This window comes from Ylistrum balloti, unplaced genomic scaffold (assembly GCF_031769215.1).
Source record: "Ylistrum balloti isolate Yb309-2 unplaced genomic scaffold, AGI_CSIRO_Ybal_v1 Utg370240, whole genome shotgun sequence".
Taxonomy (NCBI): Eukaryota; Metazoa; Mollusca; class Bivalvia; order Pectinida; family Pectinidae; genus Ylistrum; species Ylistrum balloti.
Window position 1 is genome coordinate 358,038 of NW_026782195.1, and position 16,965 is coordinate 375,002.

Consider the following 16,965-nt stretch of genomic DNA (forward strand, 5'->3'; position numbering starts at 1 on the left):
TAAGTTGCCAGAAATTTGGTCTACAGTATTAAAAATTTTCAAATAAAATTCAATTAATTACAGTTTTATCCACTTTGATGTAGTTAGATAGTGATGTTTTCAGTACAGACAGACTCCACTGACTTGTACTGGCCCCAATGTGTATGACAGACAGGGACTGAGGGTTGTGTGGTCAGTACAGACAGGCTCCACTATACTTACTGATTTGTACTGGACCCATATGTATGACAGGCAGGGACTGATGGTTGTATGGTCAGTACAGATAGGCTCCACTATACTTACTGACTTTTACTGACCGCATGTGTATGACAGACAGGGACTGAGGGTTGTGTGGTCAGTACAGACAGGCTCCACTATACTTACTGACTTTTACTGGCTCCAAGTGTATGACAGACAGGGACTGAGGGTTGTATGATCAGTACAGACAGGCTCCACTATACTTACTGATTTGTACTGGTCCCATGTGTATGACAGGCAGGGACTGAGGGTTATGTGGAGGGAAGACATAGATGGTTTGGTTACTGAAGTAGGCCGCCATGAACCTGGCCATGGTCTGCACTAGCTGTCTGATGCAACGATTACGTATACAAGGCACCATCTGGTTTCCATTCTGTCAAAGAAATAAAACATCAGAGAAGATACACCACAAGCTCGCTCGGGAGTTTTGAAATTGTACTGAATGCAGATTATAATCATTTGAATTTGAAAAAAAAAATTGTTTCCCCAATTCATTTCCCCATCATACATTTCATCTATCAAAAAACTTTACATGTACAAGAAGACACACATATGTTTTCTACACAATAAAGGCACTGTTACATTACTTACTAAGGATTTTTTGAGAGAGTGGCTGACAATGGTCATCATGAGGGAGCGGTCATCCTGCTCAGAGACATAGGTACTAACTTTGGCCTGGATTACCAGACTGTCCACAAAGTCCAGACCTCTGGCTAGTTGTCCCTTAATGATATATGTATACAAAACAGAGTGCAGGATTCGACTCATCTTCTGGACATCCTCAGGGTGGTCTGCAAGGGGAAGTAACTCAGGACTATAACAAACTCTAATAACATTCACAGGTGTACATTACAGTTGAATAATATATAGAAAAATAAATTAACTTCAGACATTTTATTTGCACAGGAAAAGTTAGGAGTTTATAGGCTGGCTACAAGCTCCTTCTGACTACCACCAATGCCTTAAATGCCTTAAATGTTCCATCCTATGGAAAACTTGTCAGCTTACTTTCAGTTTCAAAATATCAAACATGGAAATATTTTTTGAACATGAAAACCACTGCTCTTATGCCAACAAGAATCTGATCAGGTGTAGAACTTGACATTATCTATGATAGTTTACACTACTGGGTAAATATGAACCAAATCTACTGAGAAAGTCTCAACATATGTCTTGAGGTGGAAACGGACTAGTACATATTTTATCATTATCATAACACTTTTCACACTAAAAATTTCTATTGCACTAAGATATGATTGCGTTAGTTGCAATTTGCATATGTTGTTCATATAGAAATTACTGCCAATTAGCAAATTAATCATAGCACTATTTGTTAAAAATTGATACTGTGCTCAAATTTTATTGAAACAAAAATAAGGATGTTTACACTAACATTATATCCTCCCCTACCTTCCCTACAAGTTAAATTATACAGTAGTAAACCTTACCTGACATCTTTGAAAGTTGTGTTATCCATGACTCTATAGCCATGGTGTGTTCACCATCCATACTCAGTCTATCACCTGTTAAGGAAGAGATGTTACATCAATTTCTAGGAATGTTCACTTGAAAGTTTTTTACAGATTAAAAAGCATATGTTCAATAAAAATAAATATATAGTTTGTATAAGCTGATGGTCTATGCTGCTCAGGGTTTAGCTTCACCCAGGTATATGTTATCATGCAATAACAAGCTTTTCCCCTGCTTTACTAGACAGTCTGTTTACAAAGTCGGAAATTTTAATTTCTGTATAAAGTGTTTTGATTTCGGTAGTGTCATGCTGAAACTAATTAAATGTGGGAAGATCTGGAGGTCTTCTGTTTATGACACCAAGAGAAGATTTCTAATTCACCTTGATCTTTAAGAAAAGAAAAAAAAATTGAATATTGTCCCATGACCATTTCAGACTAAGGGAAAAAACTTTTTAATTTACTTCAATTATACCTGGATTGGGAACTTTTGAAACTTAACTAATTTTTTTACTAACCATCAGAAATGGATATGAAACTTACACTTATTGCCTTGTGGGAGGTAAATTTTGAAATTGAACTGATTGACCATGTTGGGGAGTTAAGAAGCTTGTATGATTGACCCTCAGGGAATATAAAGGAAACATACCCTGACTGTTGTTTTGAAATTGAAGTGATTGAGCCATGGGAAGGGGAGTTATGAAGCTAGCCTGATTCGCCCATCGTGAATGGAAAACTTACCCTTATTGATCCTTGGGGAAGGGAGTTTTGAAACTCCTCCATCCACTTGCTGAATAGTCTGTTGAATGGTGTACATTAGTCCACCAAGCTGCTCTGCCTGTTTCTGCTGTCCATCCATACCCTGAAGCTGTGTGTGGTGCTGTACCATAGACTTATATAGCAGCTTCCAGCTTGCACACAACCTGTATGTCAAATAGTTTATATACTATTCATACTATGAACACTCTATATATTTTGTCATTTTTCTATGTACCACTCTGTGATATATCTATTTAAAAAAATATTTGTGCAAAAAGTCCAATAACATTTGTCTTTATAATCCTAATTAAGACAGACTTGGGTGCAACTTAAGGGGAAAAGCTACATACATATTGTGCTATGTAGTAAATCCTCAAATACAATACACTTAACATTTCAAGGCATAAATAAGATATTTCAATGCATTTTTTCATTTATACTTGCCATATACACTTTTGTTCTTAAAAGGAAATTTAAAGTCCTGAACATTCAAAATGGTTTCAAGACTGAATAGTAATTGTGATTTGAAGCTTTTGAACTTAACACACACATTGTATTAATTAGAGTCTAAAATCTGATTATCTTTTTACCTTTAAACATTTTGTGTTCATGTCTCAGAATGATTTATGGATTTGACAGAGAAAGAATATACACTCCAATATAAGCACTCTCAGGGATTTCAGAAACATATCTTGATTGTTCAGAAATTTGTAACAACTTCTTTTGCATTTTATTGAAAGCTTGTTTCCCTATACATGTTTTTAGCTGGACACTAGTACAATTGTACAAATGTAGAAAGAGAAAGTGTCAATCTTTATACGTAACATATATATACATAGATGAAGTACCGGAAGTCAAAATCAAAAGGGCATTGAGAATGAAAATAACATATAATATTAAGTCAAACCTATCCCGTTTCTTCAGTTTGGTAATTCTAAGCAAATTGCAAAAATATGCTAAAATTCAAGTAAATACTGTAAATCATTTAGATACCATGAAAATTTTAATGCATGAACTTAACTCTTCTAGCAAATTTGAGAATACATGATCCAGAAATGACTTTAAATTTGTTAATGATGGGCTATTAGATATGAACTCTGATATCATTAACAGAATCAGCATGGATGTCATCAACAATTATTACTGTGCCATAGAATTTTTTTACAGTACAAAGTCCAGATTTCTCAATTTTTTATTGCCAGCATCCTTCATTACTAAACTTGGTATAACTACCACTTTGATCATCTCACATCCTTACCAACTAAACATGATACACCCCAATCACATGGCATCCTTACCAACTAAACATGATACACCCCAATCACATGGCATCCTTACCAACTAAACATGATACACCCCAATCACCTGGCATCCTTACCAACTAAACATGATACACCCCAATCACCTGGCATCCTTACCAACTAAACATGATACACCCCAATCACCAGGCATCCTTACCAACTAAACATGATACACCCCAATCACCAGGCATCCTTACCAACTAAACATGATACACCCCAATCACCTGGCATCCTTACCAACTAAACATGATACACCCAATCACCAGGCCTCCTTACCAACTAAACATGATACACCCAATCACCTGGCATCCTTACCACTAAACATGATACACCCCAATCACCTGGCATCCTTACCAACTAAACATGATACATCCCAATCACCAGGCATCCTTACCAACTAAACATGATACACCCCAATCACCAGGCATCCTTACCAACTAAACATGATACACCCCAATCACCAGGCATCCTTACCAACTAAACATGATACACCCAATCACCAGGCCTCCTTACCAACTAAACATGATACACCCCAATTACCTGGCATCCTTACCAACTAAACATGATACACCCCAATCACATGGCATCCTTACCAACTAAACATGATACACCCCAATCACCTGGCATCCTTACCAACTAAACATGATACACCCCAATCACCTGGCATCCTTACCAACTAAACATGATACACCCCAATCACCAGGCATCCTTACCAACTAAACATGATACACCCCAATCACCAGGCATCCTTACCAACTAAACATGATACACCCCAATCACCTGGCATCCTTACCAACTAAACATGATACACCCAATCACCAGGCCTCCTTACCAACTAAACATGATACACCCCAATCACCTCGCATCCTTACCAACTAAACATGATACACCCCAATCACCTCGCATCCTTACCAACTAAATGTATTATACCTTCATCAACTTATTGAGGTACACCTGTTTTCTCTATGAAATCAACAGCGGTAGTGACAGCATCAATAGAAAGATACTGCAATAACTGATTACATCAATATATAAATTTTAAATAAACACTTAAACTTTACCATGCCTTACCTGTATTTGATGCTAGTTTCCTACATACTATATAAGTAAATAGCTGATGTACCAGTATACTTATTTAGCTACACCATCTTACATAGCTGCAGTAATATACTCTTACTTCTACATTATAGAGACTCAAAATTTAATCAAAGGTTCTAAATAGATGAGACTGATTTATTTCTAACTGCATATATCAGTTGTCTGTTTACAGTTACAGATAAGAAAACTAATATAAGTACTCTGGTATTATAGAATAACATGTGAAATGAAAGTCCAGGTTTACACGCTGATGGTGTAAACATCAGCAAACCTGGAATGGTATGTCAGAATTATAAAACTTATCAACAATGAAATGATGTAACACATGTGTTATTGATGGTATGAAATGTATAGTGGTGTGTTATATGGTGTGCAAGTATTATCAATGATGTATGTGTGTTAATGTGTTATCAAAGGAGAGTGTGTATGTGTTATGAATTGTATCATTGTGTGTTTTATGACACAGTTGTGTTAACAACACTGTGGTATATGGGTAGCTAACGTATCATACTGTGTGTAATCAATGGATTATTGTGTGCATTGGTTGTTATAGACACCAGTGATAATTCGCACACAAGCAGTAAAATCAATGTTGGTGTCAAACAATCACAACTGATATCATGTTTCTAGATTCAATGAATGCCTTCTACCTGTTAAAGATCCAAAACACACACAGGGTGTCAGAGATAACTTACACTAAAAAGATGTATGTAAATTTGAATAAATTTTCTTTGATGTTCAACAATCTTTAACAGTTTTGTGTTCGATTTCAATAATCTTCAATACTGTAAATAATATAAAATAAAATAATATAAATACAAGATAATACTAGCAATAACTTTCAACAAATTTCACAGAAATCATCAAGTTTTGACAACATAATGTATGATTTCTGTTGTTTTAAACTCCTTATAATTCTAAAGTCGTGATAAAACAAAACTAAAATCAATTCAAAAAAAGAAAAGAGGATTGATCATGGTAAATCAATACGTTCAACACAGATTCATGGCCTAAAGTTTATCCTTATGTAGGTAATTAAGGAAGGTAATAACAGAAAGTGGTAAGGAAATTGAGTGCAATTATTTTCAGCATTACAGTGGTTGAAAAACGGGAAAAAAACACACAAATTTAAATTAGATCACCAAATGCCCTATTCCCATTTCACATCAGATGTATAATTCTTTATGATGTGTATTAAATTCAAGGTTTTGAAGAACATAGTGAGACTGTTAACATCAAAACACAATCAAAACATTACGCATATGCACAGATGCATATAACACACCGGTATTAATGGCAGTTGTCACTAATGACTCAACACAGGCATGTTCAAAAAACAAAAAACAGAGAAAGGTCACAACTACACAGATATTCTTTAAAGTTTCCTTCACAGGAACAATAATCACCCTTGGGAAAGTTCACTGAATATGGAGGCAGCATATACATAATTACTGGAAAAATAACAAATAACAGCGATTAAAACTGATCCAATTTGTTTCCAAAAAATTTACATATAATTTTAATGATTTTAATTTTAAAAGTTGGGTTGAAAATAGGAAGAATCCATAAACTTCTAGTTAAAGAGTGGATATAATATAAGTTTTACATAAAAATATCACAGATTAAAAATCGACATTAAAAATCGAGTCCTGTACTCAAAAAAATTTTGACAGAATTCATAAAATTTCTGAAAATATTGTCAGACCCATTGTTTTCAGAAATAAAGATGAAAAGGACTTAGGAAAACAAATCTTACTCACTGTATTCTGAGGATTAGTTTAAGTATACTTTCACCAAGCATAATTCAATATTATCTACTATCTAATATTTTTATATATAGATGTACACTATATCATAGAAGTTAATTATCTCAAATTTATGCTAAATGAATTAAAAAAGTAACCAGTTATACCAGCTAGCTCTGTAACTACAAGGGTAGGACATGTTACCTTCTGCTGGGGAGTTGTGACTGCTGGTCAAGAACCACACCCCTAGTCCTTTCTTGTTGAATCTTAGTTTGGATCTCCTTGGAAGCTGAGCGCGGGGATAGTTGTGACTTCACCAAGATGGCAGGTTCATATGTGTGTTTTTGTTCATTCCTTGACTCTGGTGGCAGACCACTGTACACAACATCCTTTGGCACCCAAACATAGACACGGTTCAGAATTGTCTCAGAAAACTTCATCAGGGCATAACATCCAGACAAAGTTTTTAATCGTGGATCTGTTTTCTGTAGTTCAGAACTGTTCAACACCAGGTTTAGCGTGTGGTGACTAAATCGGAGTGTAACTGGCATCAAATGTTGGTTGAGGATGTCAAAGCGAAGCAGTTCCATACACTTCCTGTACATATTGATGAGCGTGGAGAGGCGTGGATTCTGGGCTGATGGAGAAACCTTACGATACTCCATTAAAACCTTGTCCACACCTGGACATTCTAACAGCACTGCAAACAGTTTTATGAGGTTTTTACAAATGATTTTTGATACACTTTCGGCATCTACTGTCCATGGTTCATGATAAGACACCGCCAGCTTCCAGGCACTAAATAGACAACTTTCAGCAATATCTAGTTGTTTGGACATTGTGCTGAGTTGGTCCAGTCCAGACAAGTCTGTTGGATCTATCACAGTTAGCTCAGTCTCCGCAAATGCAATCTTTCCTGCTGTAAGTCCCTGAAACATATCCTGCTGCTCATCCAAGAAACTTGTCTCACTCTCTTGTGTTGTGTTTAGGTTTCCATCCGGCACTTCAAATTGGATCTTTTTTCTATCTCTCACTGACCTAGCAGATTTCTCCTCTGTAATCAGAGAAAACATTACAAATTAATCACGTGAACCGTAATATCCCTGTACAACTTTATTCATATGAAGTGTATGTTCAAAATTACTGAATTTTTAACATGCATTAAGTAAATTTTTTAATTGATCAGAAAAAATGACAAACACACTCTGCTGAATATTTTTCTATATAAACCCATCATGATAAATATAATTCTATCCGAGTGAATACAATTTCTTTCCAAAACTGTTATCTCTGAAACATGATGTGCATTCAAATGATCTGAAGTATCACAGTTATTAGATTTATGAATCTTAAGCCATGGTCTACAATAGGATGCCAAAGCGAACATGTACCTCTAGAGGATGGCATTCCATAGGCATCTGCTAGTGTCAAGGCTAGGTTCTCCTGGTTAGCCATATCCTTTAAATGTTTGGACGAGAACAGGACGAAATCTCTCATCAAAGTCAGACAAGTCATGTCCATCGGCAACTGAGCGATGGTTACCATGAAGCCATCAGAGAAAAGGATTATAGGAAGACTGGGATGTGAGGAAACAGAAAATCGCTGTCTCATTGGATCAGTGTTGGTGTTCGGCTGGTGGATGGGTGAAGACTGCGGATCATCAATCTTACTGTAACAGTAAGATTAATATCAGATTCTACTTTGTTCATATTTGAATGTAACAGTATTGTTAACATTAGGTTCTATTCCGTTTATGTTTAGCTGATGTGAGAGTAGAGATTTTGGATCATAAATTCTATTCTAACAATATCAAAACATGTACTTCCTCACTCCCTTCCAATACAGCACTCTGAGTGCTTTACTTAAAAGTTCTGGAAGCATTCACATTTTACATCACTGTTAAATGACATTTTAGTGGCTTATTAATTACATCATCCTCATTATGATCCAGATGTTATCAGTCATCATTCATGAAGATTTTATCTTCATTAACACTGGATTCCTGCTTTAAGACAATATCATCTTTATCTAACTCTTCATAGCTTAAGATAAATCACTCTTCTTACAGCACATTCTCAAAGATTTGAAAATACTACAATTAAATATCAGACAATTAAAGGCTACTGAACTTTTTCTGCCTGCTATCTACAGGATACTAATACCCCATGTGTACTCTGATCACCAACTCTCACAACAAAATGTCATCATAATTATATTGACATACCTGATATATTGACATGGATGAAGAGGCAGGAAGTATGCAGGACCTAATTCTATGGACTGTCCAAGAGTCCTTAGGTACACTGGCTCGCCCAGTCGACTGAGGAGGCACACTGCACCACTGTTCATCATACAGGCCACAAACAAATCGTCACATGTCCATGTCATCTCATTCAGCCAGTACATACTGCAATCAGGAACTCTTAGATATCAACCCTTAGATCACACAACTAATCTAATATGTCATAGATTTTGTGTGAAAACACAATATGTGACATCATAAATGAATATTGTCACACAGTTTTGCTGATAGTGAAATACATACACACAAAACACATGTGTCATATAAGGAAATGAAATACATCGTTGGTGGTACATTCTGATCCCATCACAACAGGAACATTCATCAAAATCACATGGTCGCTCAGGTTACGACTTTTGATGATCAAACTGTAGGATATATTTATCAAATATCGTAATTAAATTTGATCCCATCGACATGAGAAGAAAGTTAAAAACCTGACATCTTACCTGCCCATCTTTGAATAGCGATCTCTGACCCCACAACCCTTCATCTCGGACACCAAGACAGTGTCTGTAAGAGGGGAAACAAATAACATGCTGCTGTGGCCAGGTGTGTTCTGATTAGCTGCTACAGCTACTACCTGACCATTGTTAGCATAGCAATTCACATAAGCTCCTTTAGACCGGATAGGCTCATATGAGGGATGGATGTGTTTGAAAGGATACTGTATCACTGTCCACTCCACCTGGAATGGTGCTGACCTGTTATAAAAGAAAACGGTTTAATGTACCAAAGGAATCACCGTACATCCTCCTTGTTTATCATATCCAATACTTCAACATTATATCTGATACATATCAGTTCAAAACATATAATACATCATAAGGAATTCTCTTTGTAAAAAAATGTTCAAATATGTGTTTCGACATCAAATATGTCAATCAGAATAAATCTGTTGTCACTATCAGGAGAAGATAACCGCCCCTTCTTCAGTGACTTACTTGCTGGAGTAGAATTCAGCAGCTGTACCAAACCGTAGCAAGAGGGAAATAATACACAGGCTTTGTTCTTTATTATAAACCACCGACATCTGACAGCAGTGCCCCAAGCTCTGTAAACAAATCCAAAGGGTCTAACCTTTAGTGCATTGCACAGAGTTTCAGTAAAATATCTTGGTACATTAGTTCCAACTGTAAATGTTGTTAAAGGGCTATATAAAAATTCAAAGGTTTTCTGTAATTTTGATTTAAGATATAGGCTCCACTAGTATAATTCCTCAAAATCTACCAGTGAGCTGGTAGGCTAAAAAAATCTGAAAGATTTTAGATTGATTTTCTATGATAAGAGTTCATAAGAAGCTTACTGTGAAGGACCAAGCCATTTACCTCATGGTGAAAAAACACAGCATCAATAGAAAACTCAGCACATTCTTGACAAGATTGCGGAATGTCAATATTATTTGGAATTGCAACTTTGCTCCATGACCCCTGCACTTCAGGAAGTTTGGACTCCAAGATGTCTTCACTCTGTTCTGTCCTCCAGACAAAGAGATTTTGTGTTCCAATGACCAGGAGAAAATACTGACAGTCAACAGAGGCAAACAGCTTACATGGCTCTGTAAGGAAAGGTGTTACAATTATTTTTAAACAATCTCAGATTATCTCCCCTTATGGAAAATGCTCCACTTTGTTTTCCGAGTTTTATAAGTATTGTTTCTCATGTCTCAAATTATCATTTATCTATGTTATATATTTACATTTAAATAATATGAATTATTACCAATTAACAGATACTTATTAGCAAATCAGATATGTAGTTAGCCTAGTGTCTGCTTAAATTTTGAAGTCTTCTTGATTTTTAACACCTGGTAATACTTATGTACTAGGTATTTAAATTCCTTCAAAACAAACATATACATGTACTTTGGCTTTATACATGACTTCTTTTTATGTGCAGCAATCTGGACTCTAAATTTCTGCTAGTTGTCGGGAAAGCAAACAAGAACAGGAAATCCAGTTTGATCTTAATCGCTTTGTGTTGAATTAATGTAGAATCCCACACTTACAGTACATCATGAGCAAATTAATGTATTTTTTAAAGGAAATGTATATTAACTTTATTAACTTGTGCACTGAAAATTGATTTACCTTCGTGAAGTTCCTCTGATGAAACTATTCCAGCAAGGCCACGGATGGTCTTGAGTATGTCTCTGTCCTTATGCCAGAAGAATATGTCACCATGGTGAGTCAATCCAATCAAATATGCACCTGCATAAAATCATATATTTTCAATATTACACAAAGTGAGCTAAACCTTTTTACCACAATTTGTAAATATTTGATAAAGTCAATTTTAGAGATAAAGATTTATTTATCAAAACAGGTCAGAACATAGTTTTTCAAACTTTATATACCATAGTTTGAAGTATATGTATTTTTCAGAAAGGTTGCAGCTTATTGTCTCACCAAATTAGTATAACTCTTCATTTGTTAGTTGAGAGAATACATGACCAATTAGAAAGCGTTCTAAGGAGAATTAAACTAAATTTTGTAACTTATCTTTCTTGTAAGAATGCTTGGAATTAAAATAAAATTCAGTTATGAATGGGGCTAACTACGAGCAAAAAAAAACCAAAGCAGTTCCTTGAAAGCCCCTGTATCAGAATATTTTTCCTAATTCCTTTCTCACCATTTAAAGGTTTAATATGCCCAATTTTTTTTTCTGAAGTTGAAATATTTTAAAATCATTCATCAAACAACACTTACCATCTCTGGTTGTCCCAACACATTTTGTGCTGTCTACCAATGTAGTCAATCTTGGTATTTTCTTCTTCGTTTTTCCTGATGGAACATAAAGTACACTGGTTCTGTGGAATTCATTGTCTATCATAAACAAACTCTCACGCTCCTGAAGGAAAAGAGGAACAATAATTTACTTCTAAGAGATGAATGAATGCTGGAAAAAATTAATCAAATAAAACAAAATACTTCAATTCAGATGCTGCATGATAACAAATCTGGATATCCAATCTAATTATAGTAACACTTGGACAGTATAAATTTCAACATGGATAAGATAAAAATATGAGAATGAAGTACAAGTATATGTAGCATTAATTGATTTGTCCAATATCAAACTATGCCTTCCCAAATTTCATCTCTCCAAAATTTCTAAGATCATATGAGAATATTTTTTGTATACTTTAGGCCTAAAGACTACATACACTAACACTGATGAAAGAAGCTCACCTGTCCAAGCCACTGTATTTTAGGCCATGGCTTATTGCGCTTTATGCTACTTGAGGCTAATATCTCAAGCTTGATATCCATCTTCCTTTTTGTTTGCTAAGGAAAAGGTATCCTGGAAGCAAAAAATATACAGCAAAATAAATTTAGTGAACAGTACCTGCCTCAACAGATTTTTTACAGGAAATATTTTTGTGGTATTTCAAAGGTACAAAATAGATATTCTGGATAGATACCACAGAGCTCTTTATACAGGCATGTTATACCGGTATGTGTCTTGTATACACAGAATATTTACTCATGTGAGAAATGTTTAACTTTGTATAGTCATGGACAGTTCTGACAAAATATAACAGAAATTTAGATTTAAAATAAGTGATTCTCATTGATCAACTCATGTAAGGTAGGTGTTATGTCATCACCACTTTATCTCATCAACACCCCTAAAGTTAGTGACACCAGTGTCCATGAATTCCACATATTTTCAAATAGTACATACACTAGGCATTCTGTCCATTTAATGTCTTTAACATTTGATCTTCCTCTTAAGTTAATCATGGTCATCAATAAAAATAATTACGGTAACCATGCAGTGTGCTACCATGTCATACACTTATTATGTAGTGGTGATTTTTTTACATTAAGAGTTCCATTTTGGAAGAAGATAAAATGGGACGTTTGTGTTGCTTTGGTTTTATTAAATTCGTTTGGTACTTTGTTATGGCTGATTACAATGAGTAGATTTAGAAGGTTCCTGAGCAGGAGCAAGAAGAAATTCAAAACTTCAAGAAACTGATTAATTCTGTAACCATTGGAATCGCTGAAGACCACCTCCCTTTGGTAGAACCATTATGTCTAGATCCTAAAATATCATAAATAGATCTGTTGGCACTGGGAGTACTAAAAATAGCTGCACTAGCTAGCTTATGTTCATGAGTTATTGATGGATATCTTTACATCAGCCATAACGTTTCAAATATTCGTTTCTGCTCGAAATGCAGACGCATCCTGTCATCTATTTACACACACGAAGTACACAATATATTATGTAGCAATATAGGCCCGCTGTTTTCTTGCGTATTATTCGTTTGACAGATCACATATGTAATCGGATCAGAGATAGATTGAGCGATTGTTCTTGTTCTACGGTCATTTCCATCTCTCGCAAAGTAATTGTACAAGTTTATTTCTATATGAAATGAAAATGACTTGGAAATAGTAAATGAAATAGCGCATTACTCACAAATCCGAATGTTTTTCTTTCACATCGTGTCGATTCTTGTTCTAAACGGCCGCCATAACACAAACACTGAGGAGAACTACAACAAGGGGAGTAACTCATGGTTAAAAGATATCATAATTAACATGTACTAAAGGAAGGAAAGTGGGTATTTAAAAAACGTAATTAAAACCGAAAACATATTAATAGAACAGTTGAAAATAGAATTCCATCAAAACATATTTTTGTTACTCAAATTGATAAAATCATTAGACAAATGTTAAACAATAATATATGAAATCTTGTATTTCTTTCACCTTCCTATCCCTCTCTCATATATATACTGATATTCCTGCATATTCGGGATATATCAGAACCTCATTTAAACATATTTTATTATCAGCAGAAATAAATGGATCAGAGACAAGTTCTAACAACTTAAAAACTATTCTCCATTAATGAAATTACAAATAATTAATATACTGCATATATGTAATTCGTAGACGTACAATTGTAGGTTTCATTTTTGTCAAAAGGAGGAAAAGATAAGAAGACAGGATAGAAAGAATAGAATAAAAAAAGAGATAATATAGATTTTGAATATATCTCACAATATTACAATTAGTTTCATATGAGTAAACATCACTGTCGCCCCATAAGATAGTTTTTTTTATTAAAATTCACGTGTAAATCATACAAAGTATTAAAAAAAATGCATATAAAATTAAGGAAATAGTGACTTGCGTCTTCAATGCCATCACCACACGGACAATATCAGTACCTGTCAAAGCTTATCTTGCAAAAGACAACATTATCTAAATATTTCCGACTGGTGATGATATTAAGGCAGACATAGTAGACGGAACTAACATCGACTTTTTTTGTTTTTTTTTTGTTTCGATGACTTGATGATAATTACGAAAATAACCGAAGATAAAACTGTTATTTTTCCACATGGAAACAGGGATCAACATATTGACTTCCTGAATGGAGGTATCTTGCGCCAGTTTCATTAATTTCCTCTACCGAAGGATTTTTTTTAGCCGATTGCCCATAAGAAAGTATCACATCAGTTCAGAAGAATTCCTTTGAGTTAGGCTTTTCTCTTACTTACGTGATGTGAGGTAAGATTTTATTCAATGGGTGAATCGGATCACAATTTCATCTATATCTCGATATTGATTACGTTACAATGCTCATTTTGCGAAACACCTCAGTCCATGATAAAAATAACCTCCTATTATGAACCAAAGTTCTCGTGAACCGCTCCTCGATTGGCAGTTACTGGTCATTTCGGTCGGTCAGCAGACGAGATAAATTATTGTTGCTTGTCATCTTTAAGCCTTTTAATAAGCGATTCGGTAGACAGTGATAATTCTAGATCATCAAATTAAGTACACATATTCTGTTGTCAAAAAGACAAATGAACCAATGACAAGCCCGCGTGGACAGTTCTCTATATCATATTATATATATTTCATTTACAGTAAGTGACTTACAAATATTGTATAAGCATACAGTTATGGATTTGTTTAAAAGTTGTGATCTGGCAGATGTATTTTCGTTAATCGATTTATCAAAAGAAGGATAATGTGGGGTGATAGAACGTTGGAGGGAAAAAGAAGCAGAGAGTTAACAGACACAACATCAAATTAGTGAAGCCGGGACACTGTAGAAGATCCATCTACAGTTCCGTGACGGATGATGATGATGGTGGTAGTGGTGGTGGTGGTGATGATGATGATTATGATGATGGTGATGATGATGATGAGGAGGAGGTGGATGAAGTCTAGTGTTATAATCGTGTCATTTGGGTACATTTTAAACATTTTTTCTCTTCTTGTGTCATGTTTCCGTAATGGAAACAATATATATTCCGTTGTTTAACTTTACAAAAAAAAGTTATTAAAAATAATTTGTAGTTGCTTTAATAGTGTAACGTGTAGACAAAAAAAATCGAATATCACGCGTAGACGTAAAGGATGTTTTGGGCCATTCACTCTGTATAAAATTATGTAATGAAACCTAAAGATCGGTACACTTGTCTTTCATGTTAATTTTATATCCAAACTCTATCCTGATGCTTTCTTTTAAATCATGAGTACTTATAATCATAATTATAATGATCGTTTATCAAATTAGCATGACATTTTTAAAAGCGACATCTTTATGAGCGGGTCATGTGATCTAATTAGCGACCTGTACTCCTATTTGGTACTGACAGGTAGGTGCTCGGTCAGGTAGAGGTCACCAGGTAAGCTGAATGCCATGGCAAGTTTATGATATCACATGCCCTCGGAATAGCCAATCACAGTCATTGTTGACTACTCGAGAACTATTTATATTTTGAACACATGTCTTGCGTCAATGACCAGAAAAAGTGATAATTTCAAAGTGTCAGCATACAAGATCAACGTACTTTATTGTGGCGTTACTCTGGATCTACAATACCATGGAGTTTAAAAACAACATGTTTGTGTAAGTATACATATGTTATTTACTTACTGGAAATATCAGCATCGCAACAACATATATACTATATTTGTTTATCGAAAACAACTTCAAACCTCAAAATTTAAGGAATTTGAAATCGTCGCCGATACTGATACCGACACATAACGATTCCTAGTTTGTTACTATGTTGTCCGCTTCTCTTATTTCAGCATGTATAAATTACAGGTATTGTCTTGTAATTTAGATGACAAATTAATTCATGGTCAGTTTACTTTATGAACAATGATGCATATTTTTTTTTATTTATGAGTGATTATTGTAATTCAACATACAATATGATGTACCATCTCAGCGTATACTTAACCAGTGATATATGTTTTCGTGATAAAACCATCAAAATATTATTGACAGGATATCATTACATTACTAACTAGACATCATTACATTACTTACTAGATATCTGTTTAAGGTACTAACTGCAAGAATTTGTAAGCATTATATATATATATATATAAATATATATAAACTGTGAAGTATGTGAGCAGAAGAACCTTATAACCATAATAATATTTGACCTGACTGCATTGCGCGAGGAAAATCGATATAAAATTACTTCACCGGTGATAATTGGAACTTGTAAAAAATATCTGTTGGTTTCTGTTTACAAACATATCAAAAAAACCTTGTCTTTTTAACAGTCTACATAGATGTATTGTTTGCTTTTTAACCTCTAATTATACGTAATTGTTATTACAGGTGTCTCCAAGTTATCGTTGTAATTAGCTCAGTAGCCATTGGAGTATCAGGTGAGTGGACGTACCTATTGTTGGATTTATTCAGGGTTTGGGTACTCTTAACGCCTTGTAATAAAAAAAAAGTCTTATAGTTCCCCTAAAACACACTCTACAGTCATCAATAATATATACATATGTACACAGATCCTTTACATCTCTTGTAGATTTGTTTGTATAAGATAACGTGTGTAAAAATAAGGAGGGGACCTGCCGTGAGAAATGTATTATAGATCCACGTGGAGTTGTTTTGACTCGCAACGGGCGTCAGGACTCCCTATTTGTCCAGCCCCTAAAAAGTGGCTAATTGACAAGTCCTCAAAGGGGACAATTGAGTGATTAGTTGAAGTTGTTTTGTAAATCCAGTTTCACTCGTTATTGGCTTAGCGGCTTTGTCCAGGG

At 34.8% G+C, this 16,965-nt stretch overlaps 1 protein-coding gene across 1 annotated transcript in view; it reads right to left on the reverse strand.

Moving 5' to 3' along the window:
* Positions 1-13,355, reverse strand: part of LOC132552173 (ciliogenesis and planar polarity effector 1-like) — a 36,234-nt gene extending 22,879 nt beyond the window's left edge. The window contains exons 1-14 of the mRNA XM_060216318.1: positions 13,343-13,355; positions 12,103-12,214; positions 11,620-11,761; positions 11,002-11,121; positions 10,240-10,469; positions 9,856-9,965; positions 9,361-9,615; positions 8,834-9,016; positions 8,001-8,278; positions 6,814-7,663; positions 2,448-2,629; positions 1,686-1,760; positions 829-1,028; positions 441-610 (exon numbers count right to left, since the gene is read on the reverse strand). Of these exons, the coding sequence (XP_060072301.1) occupies positions 441-610; positions 829-1,028; positions 1,686-1,760; positions 2,448-2,629; positions 6,814-7,663; positions 8,001-8,278; positions 8,834-9,016; positions 9,361-9,615; positions 9,856-9,965; positions 10,240-10,469; positions 11,002-11,121; positions 11,620-11,761; positions 12,103-12,183 (2,876 nt within the window). The 5' untranslated portion in view covers positions 12,184-12,214; positions 13,343-13,355. The remainder of the gene's footprint in view (positions 1-440; positions 611-828; positions 1,029-1,685; positions 1,761-2,447; positions 2,630-6,813; positions 7,664-8,000; positions 8,279-8,833; positions 9,017-9,360; positions 9,616-9,855; positions 9,966-10,239; positions 10,470-11,001; positions 11,122-11,619; positions 11,762-12,102; positions 12,215-13,342) is intronic.
* Between the last annotated feature and the right edge of the window lie 3,610 nt (positions 13,356-16,965).